The 23,499-nt window shown below is 49.5% G+C and overlaps 1 protein-coding gene across 1 annotated transcript in view; it reads left to right on the top strand.

Moving 5' to 3' along the window:
• Positions 1 to 23,499, top strand: part of DYSF (dysferlin) — a 357,128-nt gene that overhangs the window by 141,434 nt on the left and 192,195 nt on the right. Inside the window, exons 19-25 of the mRNA XM_075066758.1 lie at positions 773 to 855; positions 4,676 to 4,717; positions 7,120 to 7,235; positions 9,044 to 9,157; positions 9,923 to 10,100; positions 13,401 to 13,525; positions 17,225 to 17,331. Coding sequence (XP_074922859.1) covers positions 773 to 855; positions 4,676 to 4,717; positions 7,120 to 7,235; positions 9,044 to 9,157; positions 9,923 to 10,100; positions 13,401 to 13,525; positions 17,225 to 17,331 — 765 coding nt within the window. The remainder of the gene's footprint in view (positions 1 to 772; positions 856 to 4,675; positions 4,718 to 7,119; positions 7,236 to 9,043; positions 9,158 to 9,922; positions 10,101 to 13,400; positions 13,526 to 17,224; positions 17,332 to 23,499) is intronic.

Below are 23,499 nucleotides of genomic sequence, written 5' to 3'. Positions count from 1 at the left end.
AATCTGTGAGTCATGAGTTGGGATTTCTGGCATCTATTGTGCAGTCTGCCACTGTCTCCCTTTGTGATAGTGGGCAAGTCACTTTGCTTTGCTCCATGCCTCAGTTTCCCATCTGCAGGGCTGGCTTTAGGAAGTGCGGGGCCCAATTTAAACAGTTTCGACGGGGCCCCGGCAGGGATGACTAAAAAAAAACACATGTAAAAAAACACGTGGGACTTGTACTCACTGGGTGGTGCTCCGAGTTTTCCGCAGCACTTTGGCTGCGGGTCCTTCACTTGCTCTAGGTCTTCGGTGGCACTGAAGGACCCGCCGCCGAAGTGCCACCAAAGACCCGGAGCGACGCTAGGTGAGTAAAAATTAAAAAGGCGCCTCTAGCCAGGGAAAGGATTCTCACTGGGTGCAGGGCCCGATTCGGGGGAATTGATGGAATAGGCCTAAAGCCGGCCCTGCCCATCTGTAACACCAAGTTAATGGGACAGATCTACAGCTGGTAAAAATCAGCACAGCTTCACTGACTTCCGCTGACCAGCTGACTCCAATGGAGCACTGTGGATTTACACCAGATGGGGATCTGGCCCACTGACTCCAATGGAGCACTGTGGATTTACACCAGATGGGGAACTGGTCCAATAATATTGACCTGTCTTAATAGGGGTGACTTGGAGAGTTAACGTTCATAAAGAACGTGGCACTCTCCAGAAGGAAGGATCTTTATGGGCAAAGCATGATCAACCAAACACTTGCTACAATTAAACCAAACCCCTTATTTCAGGGACCGTGTCACTCACAACGATGTCATTGGCACGACCCACCTGCGCTTGTCTCAAATCTCCGCCCCAGGAGGAGAACTGGAAGGTAAGGAAAGGCCTGTGCCTGCAGTTTGCATTGGGCGCTATGGGGAATGCATGCTCATGACTTGGAGGCTGGTCTTGGCTTTGGTGAAGGAGAATTACTGACTTGGATCCTCTCTATGAAACCCTGGAGGATTGTGGGGGCTGGTGCCTTCCCCTTCAAGCGAGTGTGGGGGAATCTCAAGTGATTCTGACTGAGGTTCAGTCGTGACAGCAGTGGGTGACTCTTCAAGGCATGTCGTGAATGTCGTCTGCACTAAAGCTCTGGGTGGGTTTTGGCTGCAGCCCAGCTCCTCCCCAGCAGGGACACTAGAAATCAGGGGGATGAGCCCCGGGCATGCAATGGGACCCTTTCTGTGGACAGGAGGGGAGCATACGCTCTCTTGTGCTGTCAGATGGCTCTGCTGGCTGCTGAGGAGACAGCCAGGGCTGAGGTGAGGCTGGCTCTTGCACAGTGTGGGATACAAAGACGGGGAGGCATCTTGTGCCCTTCCTGTCCCATGGGCACCAGTGGAAGGGGCAGTCATCACTTGGCACTAGGGCATCCAGGGCTAAACTTTGCCTCTATTGATGCCAATGGCAAAGTTCTGAATGGTGGGCACAATTTGACCCCAAATCCTCACTGCAGTACCCCAGCATGTCTTCCAGTTATTGGCTATGGCCGCATCCAGCAAAGCACTTAAGCAGATGTGTAACTTGAAGAAGGTGGATTATCCCCTTGGCTTCACTGGGCCTGCTCCAGCCCAAGCGATAAGCACATGCTTACATGTTTTGCTGGATCAGGGCCTATATCCATGGGATATTTTTGGATTCACTTAGCCAAACTCTCCCCTTGTTTCTTCACTGGTTCAAGCCCCGCTAACCCCTCGCTGGGGCCTGGGTTGCTTGAGCATTGGGAACGTCCTTGTGAAGCACCAGTGATGGCCTGTGGGGTGTTTGAACTTCTGTATGTGTGTCCGCTTTGAAGTGCAAGCACCGTGGGACGGGGTGGAGAATTGCTCTGTCTGAGCGTGCCATGGCTGCTCTGTAAAGAAGCATTAGGGAGAGTGGAGCTCATTTTGCCTTAGTTTGAACCCACCTTCACATTATAATCTAGGAGTTGGGAATATTCCCCTCCTGCCTGTTCTCAGTGCACAGAGGGTAGGGAAATACTGTGTGGTTTCAGGGATCTGGGACTCTGCTAAGTCCTGACTAAGTGTCTTCCCTCCAGGGTATGTCTACACTACCCTGTAAACCCGGATTGGTTGGGCCCGGGCTTGTGGATTCTGTGTTTCCAGCCATGTGCTGGAGCATCCACACTGCATTATAACATGGGCACAGTGGGGTCAGACCAAAGGTCCATCTAGCCCAGTATCCTGTCTTCCAATAGTGGCCAATGCCAGGTGTAAACCTGGGTTTACAGTTGCTGGACCCAGGTCTCTCAGCTGTGCTAACGCATCCACACTGCACTACGCAGACCTTCTGACCTGGATCTGTGGCTTGAGCGGTGTCCACACTGAAAAATGACAGCTTAGATCCGAATCGCAGTGGGATTTGGGTTCTGACCCCTACCCAGCAGAATCCTAAGACTCAGGTTCAAAAGGGGGACTGGAGGTCAAACCTGAATCAGAGGCTGGACTTAGATGTACCCCCAGTGACTGGCTCACATAAGAGGTTTATGAGCCTGTTGTTTGCTGTAGCAGTGAGGCTTGGTCTTCTTGCTCCAGTGGTAGCAGCTCATGCTTTTAGTGCTGAGGGTCTTGGGTTCAAGTCCTGAAGACCTCCCAAGTGGGGCCTGGGGGGGGGGGGGGTCTAGCAATCAGCTGTCAGCCCTCAATCACACCATCCATGTCATGGTATTCGTGTCAGGTGGGAGGAAGTGCAGGGACTCACGATTCACTTTGTCGTGTTGTGGTGGTTTCTGAATAACCCAGGTCTTTGCAGCTGCTCAGAGCTGTTGTAGGGACTGTAGCCTGAACCTGCACTAACCCCATCAGTTACTGAATAACTCCTGCAGCTAACTCCCTTTGCTACTCTGTTCCGACTGTCCTCACTGCTATACTCAGCTTGGTGAAACAGAATCCTTGTGAACGGGCACCAGGTGCTGACACAATTGCAGCTTGCATGGTTTGGTATCCACATGGTAGCATTTCCCCTGGACCAATCACGTGTCAATGGTCTTGGCCTGCCCATACTTATTGCATAACACAGCCATGTTCCCACTGGTGCACTCTGGGAAGTTTGGAGCAGCTGCACCCTCCTGTCTCTGCTGAGTGGTAGAGGATTGTGGGTATTTTCTCACATGGTGCAATGCATTTTGGGTTCTTGCACATAGACCAGGGAGGTAGAGGGACCAGCTAACCCCATTACTCGTGCACAGTTAAATGACCCCCCACTCAAAAACATATACATAGCAGAGCTTCCAGGTGAGATTCCAGCCGCAGCTCTGCTTACAAGCCGGGTTGAAACATGGTGCCCTCACAATGCTGAGGAAAGGAATGCCTGGGGCTAAAACACATGGTGTCAACCTGGCGACAAACTTGGTAAAGGTCTGTAATGCAGTTGAGGCCTTAGGGCGCAGCTAACCTGTTCTTATAACACAAACTGTCCTGCCAATGCATGCAGAGTATGGAGTTCAGACTGCAATGCCGTGCGCCCACTGACACGGGCTTTGTCTATTCATCCTCCCTTTCCTGGGAGGAAAGCTAACGTATGGGCCAGCCTGGGCAGCTGCAGATCCCTAGAGAGAGCGTGCGAGGGAGCAGGGGACAGGGAAGAGGGGTACGCTGGAAATGTTTGGAAGCATTTTCCTTAAGGCCAGACCAAGCCCTATGCTGTTAGGGGCTGTTGCACTGCAAAGCGCATTTTTGAGCCGAAGGGTTTTACTCCTGATCAATGGGTCATTGTGGCCATGCAGGCACGTGGATACAGAGGGACCCTCTGACAGTTAATTTCTCTGATGGCCACAGGAGCAAGGGGTTGTGGGAGGCCGCACAGGGACCCACATGCTAACAGATGCCCCTTGTTCCCTTTCTGTCCCATCCTCCAGATACAACATGTCTAGTGTCCCATGTGGTAGAGAAATCCTGGGGCTTGGCTGTCATGCATACAAAGGCTGCTGGACACAAACACACCTTGTGGGTCTCTCTGGCCTACAGTCTCCACACAGGGTCCCCCCATGTCCTAGCCTGGATTCAGCAGCCATCAAGGGACTGATTCCCCTCTTCCACACACCCCTAATGACCAACAGTCCCAACCCAGCAAGTTTCCAAGCCCTCTGTCTGAGGCCCCATATGTCTCGCCTTGCACAGGGCCCCACAGAACTAAAAGCCAGCTCTGGGGAGACAGCGTTTATAGAGGAGCAGAATAGAAGCCCCTAGTTCCATGGTGCTTTGGGATGCCTGTTGCAGCCCCGGGGACCTTTGGGTTAAGGGGTAGGGTGTTGCCATTGTCAGAGACAGGCCCGAGCCACAGCTAGATTCGATGCATTGCATTGTGGGACACAGAGCGGGGAGGTAGATTTGGACCTCCGCTGGGCTCCTGGGAGGCGATTTGGCCAGCTGACTTGAGTAAGGAGGCCAGGCCTGGGCTCTGTAGGAAAGGGTCCCAGTGCACTCCCATGGCCTCATGTGATATGGTGCACCATGAGTAGCTTCCAGCCAGAGTGACCTAGGAGACTATAGCTGTTCCATTCCCCTCTCAGTCTCTCTCTAGAGTCTGGCACAAAAAGCCCCACTGCAGCAGCAGCTTGCATTTTCCATAATGCAATGGTCTCATGTCTTGCTCCTTCCACTCCTTCTCTGTTGTTCCCACTCTAACCTTCTCTCTGTTTCTTTGTGCCTCAGATGAGTTTCCTGTTCTTGTGAAGCCCCTGAAAGCTACAGCCAGTACGTCCCTCTAGCCTGTTGGTTGCAATTATGGTTTTGTAATTTGCCCATTTTAGCCATGTTTAGAAACACTGGGACACTGGACAGAACCAGGATCAGCAAAAGCCTCAGTGTCTGAAATGTGGCTTGTCAAAGGGAGCGAGGGACTGAGATATGACCTCAGATCTCCTCCAGCCTCATATGTGCCCCCCTTGGATCATCTGTAGAATGGGATGGGCCATGGTATGGAGTCTCCACTGTCCTTTGGCCTCTGGTGGGGTTGGTATGCCAAAGACGAGGCATTGCTCTCTGTTAGTGATGATCTTTGTGTTGAACACTGACGGTATTTCGTGTGGTAAGCAGGACCGAGGATGTGTTGTGCTGCTGATTGGGCCAAGACCTGGTGCATTGGGCCTGGTTGGTTTCAAAGTACAAGTTAGAGGGACACTGGTTTATTCCTGCTCTCCTAGTGCTGCTGCATCAGACACCTAGCATCTGATGCCACTCTCTCAAGCAGTGGACTGAGGGTCACCTGATGGATCATTAGGGGTCCTAAGGAAGAGGGCGCTGAGCCAGATCCTCATCTGGTGTAAACCAGCACACGCTTCATGGCAGTCAGTGGGATAGATCCCTAGATCACTGTGGTCAGTGGAGGGATGCTGATTGACACCTGCTGGGAATCCAGCCCACTCCTTTAGTACCCCAAATATGGGACTTTAGGAAGACGAGAACCTTCATCATCCCAGGATAAATTCCATTCTCTAAATTCCAAACACCCCGAAAGAGGGAATGGGGCTAAAATCTGGATCCTGATCTGAATTTTGTGGCTTGGGCCCCTCTCTGGAGTGGATGTGGCCTAGCACTGCCATGGCTCCCCACTGTATATTGGAAGTAGCTCCAGTGAATTCACTGCGATTACTGCAGATTGGCTGGGCTGGAGTCCCTGAGATCAGGCCCTCACTGGCAGGATCTCCCTCTGTTGAGTTATATAGTTGTGTCCACTGCTGTGTGTGGGATGGAGGAAGTGCTGGGTGGCCCGTCCGCCGACACTTTGTGACTGGCTTTATTGGGAATGGGACTGGCCTTAGCACCGCACGTAAAGGGGTCTCAGTTCTGCCAGTGTAACGCTGGAATAGTTGTACAGAGTAAACAGAGCTGTCACCTAACCAGGGCCTGATTCTGACCTCACTCATGCTGTGTCACCCCGTTGATTTTGATGGCCCCAGTCCCAGACTATGTCTGTGCTTGGTGCAGCCAGGGAGGCAGGGGAATGCAAAGCTGGCTTTAAACCACCAATCAGGAGTTATTAGATCCTTGATGTAAGCTAAATCAGCCCCAGGGCTATCTTAAGGCCTGGCTGCCTCTGGCTGTGCTGTGGCATTGACACACCAGCCACACCTCCTTTACCTCAGCTACAAGCCCTATAGTGGAGAGGTTCTAGCCACTCATGGGTTCCAAGAGCCAGTTAAATTGCCAGTGTGTGTTTTGTGCAATGTGGGTGTGGCATAAAGCAGTCACATTTGGGGCATGGAATGGTCTCATGGAGTTACCCTCGTGTGTGTGAGATTGGAACCAGACCTGCAGTGGGCCCATTTATAGAGCGTGCAGTGGAGGAGGGAACTGCTACCCAGCTCTTCCACTATAAGGTAACACTGCTGCAAAAAAAAGCAAACATCGTTCTGGGATGTATTAGCAGGAGTGTTGTAAGCAAGACACACGAATTAATTCTTTTGCTCTGCTCTGCCTGATTAGCCCTCAGCTGGAGTATTGTGTACAGTTCTGGGTGCTGCACATCAGGAAAGATGTGGACAAATTGGAGAAAGTCCAGAGAAGAGCAATAAAAATGATTAGAGGTCTAGAAAACATGACTTATGCGGGAAGATTGAAAAAATTGGGTTTGTTTAGTCTGGAGAAGAGAAGACTGAGATAACAGTTTTCAAGTACATAAAAGGTTGTTACAAGGAGGAGAGTGAAAAATTGTTCTTGATAACCTCTGAGGATAGGACAAGAAGCAATGGGCTTAAATTGCAGCAAGGGTGGTTTAGGTTGGACATTAGGAAAAACTTCCTAACTGTCAGGGTGATTAAGCACTGGAATAAATTGCCCATTGGAGATTTTTAAGAGCAGGTTAGACAAACCCCTGTCAGGGGTGGTCTATATAATACTTAGTCTTGCCATGAGAGCTGGGGACTGGAGTAGATGACCTCTCGAGGTCCCTTCCAGTCCTAAGATTCTATGATTTTAAGATAATAACAGTCTAGTACACAAGGGATCTGTGTTCCTGCCCTTGGCACTCATTGGACCAAAACCCTGTAGTTAGAGGAATATGCTATAGTTTGCTCAGTGCCTGTTCTCTTTTTATGCATTAATGAGAAGGACTGTTGTAGAGGCTCAGTAACTGATTGCTCCCTGTGGTCTCCTAGTGGACGATGGGCTGGGATTCCTGCCGACGTTTGGGCCCTGTTATGTAAACCTTTACGGCAGCCCGAGGGAATTTACTGGGTTTCCAGATCCCTATGAGGAACTCAACATGGGAAAGGTAAAGTTGTGGTTGTTCGGTTTTTAAAAATTCTTCTTTGCAAAATGAAACACTCTCATTATCCTGAACTTCATTAATTGTTGTGATGGGTTGGATCAGAGAACCGCCCTTTGGGACTGCCTCCTGATGTGCCAAGACTACCTCTAAGCCTGTTTTCTCTGGCAGCTTGGGACTTCAGTGCCTTGCCTGGTTTGAGCCAGACACACTAACCTGTTACAAACACAGAGCCAGGTCTGAACTACATCTCTCAAAAGCTGCAGGCTTAACTGAAAAGAGCTTAAGAAGTGCTCCTGTCTCCAGCACTCAGATGCCCAGCTCCCAATGGGCTCCAAACCCTAAATAAATCCATTTTACCCTGTATAAAGCTTATACAGGATAAACTCATAAATTGTTTGCCGTCTGTAACACTGATAGAGAGATATGCACAGCTACTTGCCCCTCCGCAGGTATTAGGACTTACTCTGGGTTAATTAATAAGTAGAAAGTGATTTTATTAAATACAGAAAGTAGGATTTAAGTGGTTCCAAATAACAACAGACAGAATAAAGTGAATCACCAAGCAGAATAAAATAAAACATGCAAGTCTAAGCCTAGTACAGTAAGAAAACTGAATACACATAAAATCTCGCCCTCAGAGATGTTTCAATAAGCTTCTGTCACAGACTGGACACCTTCCTGATCTGGGCCCAATCCTTTCCCCTGTACAGCCCTTGTTCCAGTTCAGGTGGTAGCTAGGGGATTTCTCATGATGGCCCTGCCCCTTTGTCTGTTCCACCCACTTATAGATCTTTTGCACAAGGCAGGAATCCTTTGTCCCTCTCTGGATTCCCACTCCTCCCTCTCAATGGGAAAAGCACCAGGTTAAAGATGGATTCCAGTTCAGGTGACATGATCACATGGCACTGTAAGACTCCATTATGTATTTGCCTGCACACACGTATACAGGAAGACTCATAAGTAAAACAGAGCCATCTACAGTCAATTGTCCTGGTTGATGGAAGGCCCACACTTTGCATAATTACAATAGGCCCTCAGAGTTATATTTCATATTTCTAGTTTCAGATACAAGAATTATACATTCATACAAATAGGATGACCACACTCAGTAGATTATAAGCTTTATAATGACACAAGAGACCTTTTGCATGAAGTACATTCCAGTTACATTATATTCACACTCATTAGCATATTTTCATAAAATCATATAGAGTGCAACGTCACAATCGTTACTAGGATTGGAGCTGGGCGATATTTTTCGGAAGAATAGTTTGCCAAAAAACACAGCTTTGGTCAACACAAAACTATTCATAAACTGGATGCAAATTGGTTCAGTCACTCACAAAACAAGTGGCGGTGGTGGAGGAGGTGGTGCTACCGCCTTGCTCCATTCCTCCAAATAGCCTTCAGCTGAGTGCTTAGGACACTTACTCCAGATGTGGGAAACCCACATTCGAATCCCCACTCTGGAACAGACCACAAATGGATGTTTTTGTTTCACAAAAAATTCCCCAAATTTTCAGTCGGTTTGACCCAGATGGAAACTCTTTTGATTTTTCACAACTGCTACTAAATCGAAAAGGCTGGTCTTCTCCCATATCTAAACAGGATCTGTTGCACCTACGGGAAATTATTACCCCTCTTGACAAATACATTATCAAAAAAATAACATAGTCTGCTTTACATGTGTAAGGGGCTGCGTGAATACATTGCCCGATCCTGCTCCTCTTGAACTGAACAAAATCAACAGCAGAGCTCCCATAGACTCCTGCTGTCTTGGTGACAGCACTTTCTTCTTATCTAACTCTAAGGGAGAGGGAGTGGCCTTTCGCGGCAGGTTGCTGATGGAGCTGGAGACAAAACTAGTGGAACATATTGAGCAGAAGTTGGAGGACATCCCGCCTGATGATATTCTACGGGTAGAGGTATGTGGCATCCTTACTGAATCACTACTGAGGAGTCAAGCATCACGCTGGTTATAAATCACAGGGTTGGTAATTGGCAGAGCTGGGGACTGAACCTGAAACCTCCAGAACTAAAGCTTGTTGCTCCACAGTTGGAGCCAAAAGGCTCTCCCTGTTAGCCAACTGCTGTCGCAGACTCATCGCCTCACTGACTCGGGCACTGAGGGTATACAGCGTGGTCGTCTACTGCCTCTTGACCACTCTCTCCTGGAGAGAGGTCACCCTCTGGGGCCCTGTGCCTGGGGCCATCCTATCTCTTCAGGGGCCCTTTGAGAACTCTCAGTTCAAACAGTCTCCAGAAGGGATCCCACTTAGTCCTCAGGTGCTTACCGGCTCTCTGGGCCCCAGCCCTAGGTCAGCGCCCCTCCCCATGGTACACCCACACAATGAGTGAAATGCAAACTGGTGCAGCTTGCAGCCCGGTCTCTGCCCAGATTCTTGGGCAGGGTATCTCCCAGGTCTCCCTGCCAAGAGAGCTTTCCACTGCTTGTGCTTTCCCTCGCCAACTCCCTGCAGTGTGTCTCTGGAGCTATCTGCCTCCTGTTCCCCCTTCATGTGGGGAGAGAGGGGCAGCTCTCTTGCATGCTGGCCTTAAGCTGCCCCTCTCTGCTCCTTCCACACCGTCCTGGGAAGCGGTGCATGTGAGAGTGGGCAAAGGTTTGACTGGGAGAAGCCCCAGGTCAGAAGCTGCGGCTCCTTCCACGGGGCTGACTCTGTGTGTTGCAGAAGCACCTGCGGCGGCGCAAGTACTGCCTCTTCGCCGCCTTCTACTCAGCCAGCATGCTGCAGGATGTCGACGCCGCCATCCAGTTCGAAGTCAGCATCGGCAACTATGGCAACAAGTTTGACAACACGTGCCTGCCGCTGGCCTCCACCACGCAGTACAGCGGGGCTGTGTTTGACGGTGAGGCGCGGGCGGGTGCGCGGGGATGGGGAAAGGGACGTGGTGTGGCAAGGAGACTGCTCCTCAAACCAGGTCAAGCCCATGGGACCCATATGACTACAGCTACCCAGAGGTGATGCCCCTTATATGATGGGCAGAGGAAACCACCTGCATCCTGGCAGGTTTCCTGGCCCTCCTTTTTTTTTTTTAAAATAATTGGAGATATACCAGTCTCCTAGAACTGGAAGGGACCTTGAAAGGTCATTGAGTCCAGCCCCCTGCCTTCACTAGCAGGACCAAGTACTGATTTTTGCCCCAGATCCCTAAGTGGCCCCCTCAAGGATTGAACTCACAACCCTGGGTTTAGCAGGCCAATGCTCAAATCACTGAGCTTCCTGCTCCCTGCAAGCCTCTGTCATTGCGCTGCTGTATCCGGCAACCATGGTGCCCTGGCTCAGAGGTAGGCCAGAGCCCTGACCCGTTACAGGCCCAGCTCATCCTCTGACACTGATTGAACAAGCTACACACACACACTCTCTCTCACTCATGCTCTCTCTTTGAGCCAGGACGCGAATGGAAGAGATACAGCATGTTCCACTATTTAGCATTGCCAACTTTCTACTTGGACAAAACCTAACACCCTTGCCATCCTGAAGCCCCGCCCCTGCTCACTCCAGCCCCACCCCCATTGCTCGCTCTCCCCACCCTCACTCACTCGCTCATTTTCACCGGGTTGGCTCAGGGGGTTGGGGTGAGGGAGGAGGTGAAAGTTCTGGCTGCAGGTGCGGGTTCTGATGTGAGGCCAAGAATGAGGGATTTGGAGTGCAGGAGGGGGCTCTCGGCTGGGGCGGAGGGGTTTGAAGTGTGGGAGGGGGCTGTGGACTGGGGCTGAGGGTTTGGGGTGTGGGAGGTGAGGGCTGTGGCTGGCAGTGCAGACTTTGGGGTGGGGCTGGGCATGAGGGGTTCAGAGTGCGGGAGGTGGATCAGGGCTGGGGCAGGGGGTTTGGGCATGGGTTGTCTGTGAGGGCTTCATCTGAGGATGCAGACTCTGGGGTGGGGCTGGGGATGAGGGGCTTGGGGTATAGGACGGTGCTCCAGGCTGGGATCGAGGGGTTTGGAGGGTTGGAGGTGGATCAGGGCTGGGGCAGGGGGTTGGGGCACAGGAGGGGGACAGGTGCAGGCTCCAAGTGGCGCTTACCTCAAGCAGCCCCCAGAAGCAGCGACATGTCCCCCCTCTGGCTCCTACATGGCGGCATGGCCAGGTGGCTCTGCATGCTGCCCTGTCTGCAGGCGCTGCCCCTGCAGCTCCTATTGGCTGTGGTTCCCTGCCAATGGCAGCTGCAGAGCTGGCGCTTCGGGTGGGAGCAGTGTGTGGCGCTCCCTGGCGCTCTTACATATAGGAGCCAGAGAGAAGGGTGACATGCCACTGCTTCTGGGAGCCTGCCTTAACTCCACTGTGGCAACTTTAGCTCCACTGTGCAACTGATCGGACTTTTAATGGTCCAATCAGCACTGCTGCCAGGGTTCCTTTTCAACTGGGATGAAAACTGGCCACATGACCACCCTACCACTATTGGCTGTTACTTTTTTGGTGGGATATCTTCGAGATCTCGCACTCCTGAGTAAAATGTACCTCCCCCTTCCATCTCCTTGAGCAGAGCAGAACTCCTTGAGTGTTCAGAGCCATCCAAGATGCCATAGCAATTTTTGCAATGTTTAGGGTTGCTGTCCTGGCCACGTTCCATGCCGGGCAGTTGCATTCTGCCTGCCTAAAATTTCCTCCTGTTGTTTTAGTTGAATGTGGTATTCCTCTTCGCTCCCAAGCTGAAACTGTTGAATGGTGTTCCAGGGAACTCAGCTGCCCTTAGTTGCACCACAGCAGTGGCTGCCTTGCTGTGGTGGGTGGAGTGATTTTGGTGCATGTAGAATAGGTGAAGGGTTCGGGGGAATAAATGGTGTGACAAATGTGTAAGCTATTATTAAGATTGCAATGAACGGATTGTGTGTGTGTGTGTTGCTGCCCTCCTCTCCAGGAAATCAGAACTGTTCAAGTATGAGTCATAGGCCCAATATCAACAGATAATGGAGACTCCTCTTTAGCTCCAGGGCCTGTGCTTTTGGAGCTGTCATAGTATAATTCCCAAATCTGAACCTTAGCGTCCAAAATATGGGTACCAGCATGAATCCTCTAAGCTTAATTACCAGCTTAGAACCTGTAGCGCTGCCACCAATCAGGACTCTGAGTGCCCGATAAACTCTGGTCCCCCAAACCTTCCCTGGGGACCCCCAAGACCCAGATTCCTTGAGTCTCACAACAAAGGGGAATAAACCATTCCCTTCCCCCTCCTTTCTTCCTCCCAGATTCTTCCCGCCCTGGGTACACTAGGAGAGATAGACAGATTCAAGCTCCGAATCTAACACAAAGGGATCCCCGTTCACCCCCTCCCTTCTCCCGGAGAGACAGAAATAAACACAGAGAGCAGGTTTTCCCTTCCCCCTGTCTTCTTCCTCCCACAAATTCCCTGGTGAGTGCAGACTCCCTTCCCTGGAGTCTTACCCAAGATAACCAAAAGATCAATTAGATTCCAAAAAAGAGGAAAACTTTAATAAAAGAAGGAAAAACATAAAAATTGTCTCTGTAATCAAGAGGAAATATTACAGGGTCTTTTAGCTTATAAACAATAGAAAGAAAGCTCTCTCCACCAGAAATACAATTTAACACACTTCCAGCAAATACACATCTGCAAATAAAGAAAACATTTTAGAAGACTATAACCGCCTTTTTACTTACTCACTATTCTGAATAGATAAGAGACTGTAGCAGGGAGATTGCAGAAACCTGGTTGCACCTCTAGTCCTGTCCAGGACCCAGAGAGAACAAAGCCAAACCCAAAAACCACCAACAAAGGCTTCCCTCCCTTGAGATTTGAAAGTATCTTGTTTCCTGATTGGTTCTCTGGTCAGGTGTTGTTTATTAACCCTTTCCAGGTGAAAGAGACATTAACCCTTTGCTATCTTTTTATGACCTTTTTCTGTCTCCAGGAGGTCCCAGCTGGCCCCAGCATAGTGGCACCTACGTAGCTGTGGGTTTGTTACAACAGTTTGAGTTGCACTAGACATCTCGTTTCATAGCAAGGCTGGTTGGATTATAATTTAATCTCATTGCTTCACACACAGAGGGAACCAGGACTAAAACCTTTTGCCCGTCAGGTCAAAGAGCACAATGCACCAGGCCTCTGCCCCTTTCTCTGTCTGTGGGCCAGTCGGTCGCAGGTGACATCCCGCACACAGAGCCAGATACAAGTGTGTTCTGTCCCACAGGTTGCCAATATTACTACCTCCCCTGGGGCAATGTGAAGCCCGTGGTGGTGCTGTCATCCTACTGGGAGGATATCAGCCACCGAACGGACATGCAGAACCTTCTCCAACGCACTGCAGACAGGCTGGTGAGTAAAGCGCTGCCTTTGCATCTCTGTGGGAGAGCCCAGGGCTGTCAGGTGTGCTGGCGTTCATGCTGAGCCTCATTAGTATGACCTCATGTATACCAAGGAGGAATCTGTATTGAGTTAATTAGTGACTCTGAGGGTATGATATTGCAGGGGGCACCATCTTTCACAGATAGAAAACCAAGCTCCTCAAACTTGGGATCACTAAAGCTGTTGGGAAATGAATAGGGGAGTTAATGCCAGTGACTAGGAGGCCAAATAATTATCATCATTACATTCAGCCTCTCTGAGTCCCCATTTAGCCAGTAGTATCTTTCAGGTCCTGGTTTTAAACAGTTGTTAAAACAGCCTCAATGTTCCTCCCCAGAGGAAGCCGCACTCAGACAGGTGGAGGGATTGGTAAACGGTAATCTCCAGGAATACAGGGTATGATGGTGGGTGTGGGGAACTAAGAATGTGAGAAGGTATAGGAGGATTGACTGTGAAGAGTGAAAAGGCTCTTTTTTCCTTCCCTCTTAGTCCTGGGGACTCCTGATTTGCAATTTGAACCACACTGTTCTGGACAGACATTACTATAATCGTAACCTTGCTTAGTACAGGATAGTGCCCTCTGTGTTTCATGGGGGGGAGTGGCTGCTTTGACTGGGGAGGCATTAGGTGTCTCTTGGGGAGGGCAGAGGTACCCCAGAGGCAAAGATCTCACATCTGGATTAGGTCCGGTTTGGGTTTGAGGCTCAGCCACAGCTAGGTTTGGGGTGGACAGAAAGGAAACCTGCATGATTTTAGCCTTTTGGGGACAAGTGAATCTATTCGGGGGAAAAGCTCTTCTGGTTCTGGATTCCTAACCAGAATCCAACTCTAGAGATGGGGTTATGAATCCAAACCAGCTCCCTTCTCCTCCTACTGTGGGAGAGACATCTGAATCCAGACATCTGAATCCCATCGCTAGGAGGAACAGAGAGAAATGTGAACTCCTAATATTCAAATGCCCTCGCCCATCAGCGAGCATATGAGCCATGTGCTAGCTGGAAAAACCCTACGTACTGCCTTTGACTTGCTGATCTCCACGTGCCTTCCCTGGACAGCAGTGGCTACGTCTTATTACCCCCCACGAAGTCACTCCGAAGCTCAGGCTGGCATTGAATGCGGCCTATTGAGCAGTGGGTCATGCAGGCAGCAGATAACACCCACACGCCAGCCTCTGTCGTGGCTATCCTTGAGCCAGACCTGAGCAGGGAGGCAAGACAGCTGCTGGCAGGGTATTCTCCCTAAGGCACCCTCCCCAGGGTCTGTGGAGGCTGGCATGTTGCAAGGCCCACCTGTCCTGCGTGGTGTTTAGGGAGTTTGGGGGTTCTGAGGCCCAGGGGGTGGAGGTAGAAGATGGAGTTATGTGAGCTGTCCTGAGGAGGTTAGTGAGGGCGGCTGCAGTTCTTGTGGGAGAGTCTGCTAATAGAGCTGAACTAAAACTTTGCACTGAAAGCTGTAGCTTTCTTGTTCTGGGAGTGCCCCGAGCAGTGGAGAGGGGCTGGCGAAAATGCAAACAGCAAAATTACAGCAGAGGAAACAGCTGGAAACAGAGCCAGGAAGTGACTTACTCAAAGTCACAGAGTGAGCTGGTGACAGAGCTGGGCATAGAAATCAAACCTCCTGACTCTGATCCCCCTCACCTTTAACCACTAGGCAACGCTCCCTCTCGTTGACAGGTCCTTAGATTTTAACTATTTTAGAGCTTCTGACAGACGTGGATTTAATGTCACATCAAGGGGACTCTGTCCTGAGCAGGGAGAGAATGACTCAGGGAGGAGATCTCGCTTGCAAGCATCTGACTTCAATAAATAGCCAAGTACAATGGCAAACAGGAAAGACACTGAGGGGACACAGGAGAGAACACTTCTAAAAATAAGTGAGGTGACTGTACATTCTGCAAAGGACTAAATGAAAAGGGCTGCTTGGAACCACGGGAATCTGCTTGACTCACTCCCAGGCTGGTGTGCTTTGCACTTCGTTCTTTCCCGTAATTTGACCTCGTTTGGAAGAGAGCTGTGCTGCCAAAGCAGAAACGTTTATGCTAATCAAAAATATGATGTTCCATGCACCAGCTGCAGCCTGTGCACCTGCTGCGCTCAGCAACTGCAAATATCACATGCTGCAACTCAGCACCTGCTGCACTGCACGTGCACACACTGCGCTCAGCAACTGCAAATACCGCACTGCATCTACAGACTGCGCTCAGCAACTTCACATATCACACCACATGCACACGCCGCAACTCAGCACCTGCCACACTGCACTGCAACTACTTCACTGCAGGCACACACGCTGTGCTCAGCAGCTGCAAGTACCGCACCACATCACACACACATCCACTGCACTCAGCAACTCACGCTCAGTTGCACAAGCTACACACACATGTGCACTCACATTGCACTCAGCAAGCTGTGCTGCACTGTGCATACACAGCACCCATGCACATGCTGTATCACAGGGTCACAGCATGGTGCCTCAGTACTCCATGAACTCGTTGCACAACCTGGGGCATGTACAGACTGCCCACGGAGTCCTGGTGTGACTTCAAGGAAGTCACATAGTTTCTCTGGGCCTGGGATCTCGCCCTCTGAAATGGCACAATGGAACACTCAACTCTTTGGGATGGAGCTTCACTTTGAACATATACAGTGCTTAGCATAACAGAGCCCTGATCTCAGTGGGCCAGCCCAATAGTCTTCTGTTTATCAGATCCTGCTCATAACAACACACTTTTACATATCATGTCCAACTGCTTCTTAGGTTGGCCACCACACGTAACGTAGAGAGAGTGCTTTTACAGCATAGATTCCTAGATTCAAAGGCCAGAAGGGACCATTGTGATCCTCTAGTCTGACCTCCTGCATAGCACAGGCCAGAGAACGGCCCTGAAGTAATTCCCAGAGCAGATCTTTTAGAACATCCGATCTTGATTTAAAAATTGTCAGTGATGGAGAATCCACTGTGACCTCTGGCACGTTGTTCCAATGGTTAATTACACTCCCCATTAAAAACATATGCCTTATTTCCAGTCTGAAACCTTCCCTCCACCCCCATCTGGGTTGACAACAGGGTTTCAATCCAGAACTTTCTTGTGCTAAAAGTTATGTTTGTAGAGCATCTTTTCATGGTTGGAGTGGCATAATAAGACCCCTGTGTGTGTGTGAAATTTAAAATAACTAAGTCTGCTGCTCAGGAAATGCTCCATTAAGGAAGTAGGCTGAAAGCTTGAGGGGCCTTCTTTAAAAATCTGTTTGTTTTTAGGGAGACATCCCCCAGATTGAAAAAAGACAAAGCCACTTGTAAGGCACCAATGTTTCTCTCTTGCTCTCTGTCTCTCCAGCTGGGTCTCCAGCTGGAATGGAACCCTGGTGCTTCAACATTAAGAGCACAGGCTAAAAGAGTAGCTCTGTTAACTTGTAGTGGTAGTAGGCTCTAACCCTCTGTTTGGACCAGCAGCTAGATGGGGGAGTGGCACACGGATTACAAGCACACACAGGAGGCTATGAAAATTGGGGCCTCCCATTGGCCACAGGAGGGGAGGCCCTTGGGATATGTTGGGCCCTCAAATGATATTACACTTTTGCGCAGCACTGGTCTGTAGGGTGCGGGTTAGGGGAAGGCTGGGAGGTGCCATAATCAGTGCATGAGTTCTCTGCTCTGTGTGTTGTGTAGGAAGCAGGCTTGGAGCTGGTCCACCTTGCGCTCAAGGCCAGGTGCTCATCAAATGACTTGGATTCATTGGTTTCCCGGTTGATTGATGACATCATCGTGGACTGCAGGTATTTCTGCCAAATTAAACTGTGAGCCTTTTCATGCGCTTATTACAAGAACATTTATTTATGTTGGAAGGGACCTTATGCTGAAAAATCCTGGTCATTTGCTAATGTTTACTTCAAAGGTTGTTGAGCCAAGGCACGGAGTTGAAAAAGTGACATTTAAAGCAGATCATAAATTTCCACTCTTTATGCAAGGGCTGCAACCCAGCATACCTGAATAAGCCTCATTGTATCGCAGCTTGAGCCATTGCAATAGATATGCTTCCAGCTGAAATCTAGGGCTAGAAAAAAAGAGCCACCTAGAATTTACATTCGCAGATACTGTTGTGGTACGAATGAACTTTTATGAAGCAGTGACTTCTGCTCTGGATGTATTGTGTATGTGAGAGAGATTCTTGACTCACAGGACCATGGGAATTGCCAAACGATATCCGATAAGTGTCGTTGTAGCCTTCCTTCAACAGGGGTTAACGCTCGGTGCTTCAGAGGAAGGTGTAAGGACCCTGTTACTAGGCAGATATGGGAAAATCTGCCCCATGAAGGTCTTGTCTTGATCGCTAATAATAGGAGATGGGTTTAAGTCCTGAAAAAGGCTTATTTCCCTTTCAATACTATTTTTTTAAGCATTATGTGTTATAATCTTGGATATTCTTATTACCATATAAACATTCAATCCCTCTTTGACTCTTCCTAAATTCTCAAAAACATCCTGTAGCAAGGAGTTTCACAGGTTAATTTACAGCTGGAATGAAAAAGTAATCTATATTTTTCATAAAATTCTTCCAGGGGAGGATACACTTGGTTTCCATCCCCTTAACCGCGCCCTGTTTCAGGTGACACCAAACTGAACACACTGTTATGCTATCAATACAAGTAGGTTAAGATTTTCACAAATAAGGGCCCAGAGTTTGGCTCCTTACTCGGTATTTAGGCACCTAAATAAGTGCTAAGCACCCAACAGCCCCCATTGACTCTGGTGGAGGATGCTAGTGCTTCATATATTTGAAAATGAGGCCACTTTATGTGGATTGAGGAGTCTAACTGTAGGTTCCTACTTTTGAAAATCTTGGTCTTTCTATATTTTTTCAAGGACAAAGTCCAGATGTTGCCAGAGGAAGTTCTGTTAATGGAATCACTTTGTCCCAAAGGTGCTGGCTCTTCCCTTGGCAGTGGTCACAAAAAAGAGGTTTTTGTTTAAAGTGAGTAAAGAAAGTTCCCCGATCCCTTGTTGCCCCTCTGCATAGCTCACACAGCCAAGGGAGAATATTAACAGCACATCACTGCGTGGTCAGTTTCTGGTTCTCTGGCACTTGCAGGCTGTTTCATTACTGATGCTCCAGCCAAGCAAAAAAACTGGCCTTTTATCCCCACATCTGCCACTGACTTGCTGTGGGACCTTGGGCAAGACACTCTGTGCATCTCTTTCACCTTTTCTCTGTCTTGTCTCTTCAGACTGTAAGCTCTTTGGATCAGGAACAGTCTCTGTGTTTGTACAGCGCCTAGCACAGTGGGGCTGGGACCTTAGTCAGGCTTGGAGGTGCCACTGAAATACAAATAAGAATGGAAAGATATCCATTCACATTCTGTTTTTAAAACAGAGCCTGAAACTGGAGCCTAACCGGCCCTTAATCTCCCCATCAAAGGGAGGGAATCCAATCTTATGCATGCATTTAAAAAACCCTAACCTTTCCCATTGGGCATCTGATTTAGATCATAATCAGGGAAGGCAAAGAGTCCGTAACAGTGTGTCCTAGGTCCTGTGACCCAGACCTATTGCAGGAAGGCACCAGTAGCAGAAAGGTCTGTTGGAAGAGCATTGTTGCACTGTGAATGTCTGGCACAAACTTTTGTTGAATTGTATTTTCCAATATGATTTGACTCTCTGTCTAAGCAGGTTTTTCCGTGGCCCACGTCACCGTGATATCTTGGGTCTGTGGGGTCTGAAACTGGAGTTCCCAGGCTTTATCACCATATTTCAATTCCCCTCCCCTCCTGTCCCCAACTGCATATCATCCCACCTCCAGCAATTGCTCACAGGGGAATCTTTAGTATGTTTTTAGTTGTTGAGTAGGGTGTGATGATAAGCCTTTGCCGAAGGGAATTGTTAAAATCTTGTGGTCTATTCTGAAGACGGTGGCAGCTATTAGATGGCCGTTGCTGCTTTTCATAAAGCTTTCCCAGTTCAGAATACCCAGGGGTACAGAAATAGTCAGGCTTCATATTGAAAAGTGTCGTAGAAAGACATCAGTTGACAGCTCTGGAAAATGATGCCTCTCAGTGACTGAACAGCTACAGCCCTGCCCCACTCACATATTTCAATCCTCAACTCAGAGGCACCATTTCTAGGGAGAAAAAGGGAGTTTGCCTCTGTGTGTATCCCCAGCCTTCGTTGAGACAAACGTGTTCCGTTGCAGATGCTAGTTCACTGGGAAATGGACCAAGACTCATTAACTCATTCCACACAGGGCTCACCCCCGCGATAATGTTGACTCACTCTCCCAACCTATGTTGGATTCGAACCAGTAACCAAATGGCAAAAGACGCCATGGAGCCTATTGCTGGGCCTTTGAGCCACCCGGTCCTCATTGCTCTTTGCTAAGATGCACGTAGGTCACTAGCAAAGGTGTTTGGAAGCCTACGGCATTCACTCACATCCTGTGGGGTTTGTTTGAGGGCCAGTAGCTTGTTCTTTCAGGGGCTGGTGATGGACTGGAATAACATGCCCCACGTGTGACATGCAGATGAGCCAAGTCTGCTGCTCGGGAAATGCTCCATAAACCAATGAGGATGGCAGCTTTAAGGATGCTCTTTTAAAAACCTATTTATTTGATTTTAAGCCTCACCAGGGAGATGCTCACCCCTGCGCCCCCCCTAGCTCCTTGGAAAAGGTCAGAGCTATTGTAAGGGCTGTAAATATTCCATTGCTTCTGTGTGTGCCATACGTGACCTGAGGATAATCCCAGGATTTAGGTTTTCCAGAGATGCTGCTCCCTCCAAAACAAATTCAATTAAATGAGGAAAAAAATGTCACTGGGGGAGCCTGCCAAGCCAGTGGTTCATTCTGGCTCTGTTTCCTCCTCTGTGCTAAGCTCCTGTGGTAAATTGCTTCTGCATAGCTGAGAGAAATTGGCCTAAATAACTCAGCGAGCAGCACTAACACATGTTCTGAAAAGAAAGCAGAATTTGCTAAACTAATTAGGATAATATCCAAATTGATGGGCTTGCCGATACCAACCACGTGTGCCTTCTGGGGAGTCTTGTGCACTGCAGCAGTGGCTGCCAGCAGGCCTAACCCAAGAGGGACTGATTAGGCTCTAGAATTGGACCACTGAGTTTCTTGTTTCATTAGAAATCTGACCGAGCCAGTCATTGGAGAGTTGAACACTCTTTGGGATCTTTTCAGTTTAAGGCCAGAAAGACCCATTACGATCATCTAGTTTGACCTGCACAGCACAGGCTGGAGAATCTTGCCCAATAATTTTGGCTTCAAGCCCATAGCTTCTGTTTGAGCTAGAGCATATATTTTAAAGAGACATCTAATTTTGATTTAAAGACTCCAAGTGGTGGAGAATCCATCACTTCCCAAGGTAAGTTGTGATGGTTAATTACCTTCACGGTTCACAATGAGCACATTATTTCTAGTCTGAATGTATCTAGCTTCACCTTCCAGCCATTGGATCTCATTCTGCCTTTTGCAGTTAGAGTATAGAGCCATCTGCAGTTAGAAATCTCTTCTACATGTAAGTACTTGGAGACTGTGATCAAGTCACCTGTTGACCTTTTCTTGGATAATAGTCTGTCACAGTGAGCATGTTTTCAAGACCTCTATAGCAATGTTTTCCTTTCCCGGAGGGTTGGTATTGACTTTACCCATTCTTGGGGTAACAGGAACGGTACCATTGCCTGGAATGGAGTGGTGTTCTTGCTACTTCATTTTGAACTCCTGGGGGTCCCTAAGTATACTGGAGGGAGATGCTTTAGAATGTAGATATTTATCCTTGTAAATACATGTTATTTGTATTGTGTTAGTGCCTACGAATCCCGATCATGGATCAGGCCCCTTGTTCTAGGGGCTGTACGAACACAGAACAAGAAGAGGTTTCTTATCCCAAGAAATTTACAATCCCAGGATAAATGCACTATAGATTCCAAGGCTAGAAGGAATTAATGTGATCAGTGTCTGACATCCAGTATAACAGAGTCCAGCACTTCCCTGAATTGATAACAGAATCTCCGTATAATAAAAAAGTAAAGACCTGTATATAAGCCATGTTAAGAGCCCTCGACCATTCTGATAATAGTGATATCTCAACTAAGCACCACACTGACATTACACCTAATCTGCATGCACCAGTTTCAGCGATTGTAAGGAGTCAGTGCGATGGAGGGGAATGCTCAGAGTGGGGATTACTTAGTCCGGCTGCCACAGTTCTTCAAAGGTTGATTTGCCACTTGTACAACCCATCACAAAGTTACCAGTGCAACTCACCCATAACCCCCAATTCACAAATCAATACAACCAGCACACACAATAACAACACACACTCATGGCTTGTTACTGCAGTGCTCATGCCTCAGTGGCTTTTCCAGAACCTCCCCCTATCACCTCCCTAACTGCCAGCTTGTGCCCCTGTACAGAGAGCGCCTGCTCCTCCAGAACCTTCCCCCGGTACCTCCCTAACTGCCAGCCTGTGACCCCATACAAAGAGCGCCCCACTCCTCCAGAAACTTCTCCACCACCTCCCTAACTGCCAGCCTGTGCCCCAATACAGAGAGCGCCTGCTCCTCCAGAACCTTCCCCGCCACCTCCCTAACTACCAGCCTGTGTCCCCATACAGAGAGCGCCTGCTCCTCCAGAACCTTCCCTGCCACTTCCCTAACTACCAGCCTGCGCCCCCATACAGAGAGCACCCTGCTCCTCCAGACCTTTCCCCCGGTACCTCCCTAACTACCAGCCTGTGTCCCTATACAGAGAGTGCCCCGCTCCTCCTGACTCTTCCCCCGGTACCTCCCTAACTACCAGCCTGTGTCCCCATACAGAGAGCGCCTGCTCCTCCAGACTCTTCCCCCGGTACCTCCCTAACTACCAGCCTGTGTCCCCATACAGAGAGCGCCTGCTCCTCCAGACTCTTCCCCCGGTACCTCCCTAACTACCAGCCTGTGTCCCCATACAGAGAGTGCCCCGCTCCTCCAGACTCTTCCCCCGGTACCTCCCTAACTACCAGCCTGTGTCCCCATACAGAGAGCGCCTGCTCCTCCAGAACCTTCCCTGCCACTTCCCTAACTACCAGCCTGCGCCCCCATACAGAGAGCACCCTGCTCCTCCAGACCTTTCCCCCGGTACCTCCCTAACTACCAGCCTGTGTCCCAATACAGAGAGCACCCTGTTCCTCCAGAAACTTCTCCACCACCTCCCTAACTGCCAGCCTGTGTCCCCATACAGAGAGCACCCCTCTCCTCCAGAAACTTCCCCCAGTACCCCCCCTAACTGCCAGCCTGTGCCCACATACAGACAGCACCATCCTGCTCCAGAATCTTCACCCCTCCTCCATGATTGATTGTTAGTCTATGCCCCATGGAGGAGGGGTGAAGATTCCTCCAGAACCTTCTTCTGCCACCTCTCTGCCAGTTTGCACCCCATATAGACAGTGCCCCGCTTCTCCAGAACTTTCTCTCTTCACATCCCTGTCGAGATGCCAGTCAGTGCCCCTTTACAAACAGTATTCTCCTTCTCCAGAACCTTCCTCCACCATCTCCTTGTTCTGCTGCCATTCTGTGACCTCATATAGACAGCGCCTTGCTCTTCCAGAACCTCCCCTCCCCCACCTCTCTATATAACTGCTACCCTGTGCCAAATACAGACAGCACCCCGCTATTTCAGAGTCTTCCCTGCTACCTCCCAGACTGACTGCCAGGCTTTGTCCCATTCAGACAACACCCCCATTCCTTCAGAAGCTTCCTCATACCTCCCTGACTGATTGCCAGCCTCTGCCCCTCTACAAATAGTGCCCTGCTCCTCCAGAATCTTCCTTCTCACTTCTCTGACTGACTGCCAGCCTGTGCCCCCATACAGCCAGCACCCTGCTCCTTGGAAACTTTCCCTGCCACCTGTCTAACTGCCAGTCTGTGCCCCCATACAGACAGCACCCTGCTCCTTGGAAACTTTCCCTG

Source organism: Chelonoidis abingdonii, chromosome 5, assembly GCF_003597395.2.
Source record: "Chelonoidis abingdonii isolate Lonesome George chromosome 5, CheloAbing_2.0, whole genome shotgun sequence".
Taxonomy (NCBI): domain Eukaryota; kingdom Metazoa; phylum Chordata; order Testudines; family Testudinidae; genus Chelonoidis; species Chelonoidis abingdonii.
This window is presented reverse-complemented; position numbering and strand designations above follow the sequence as displayed.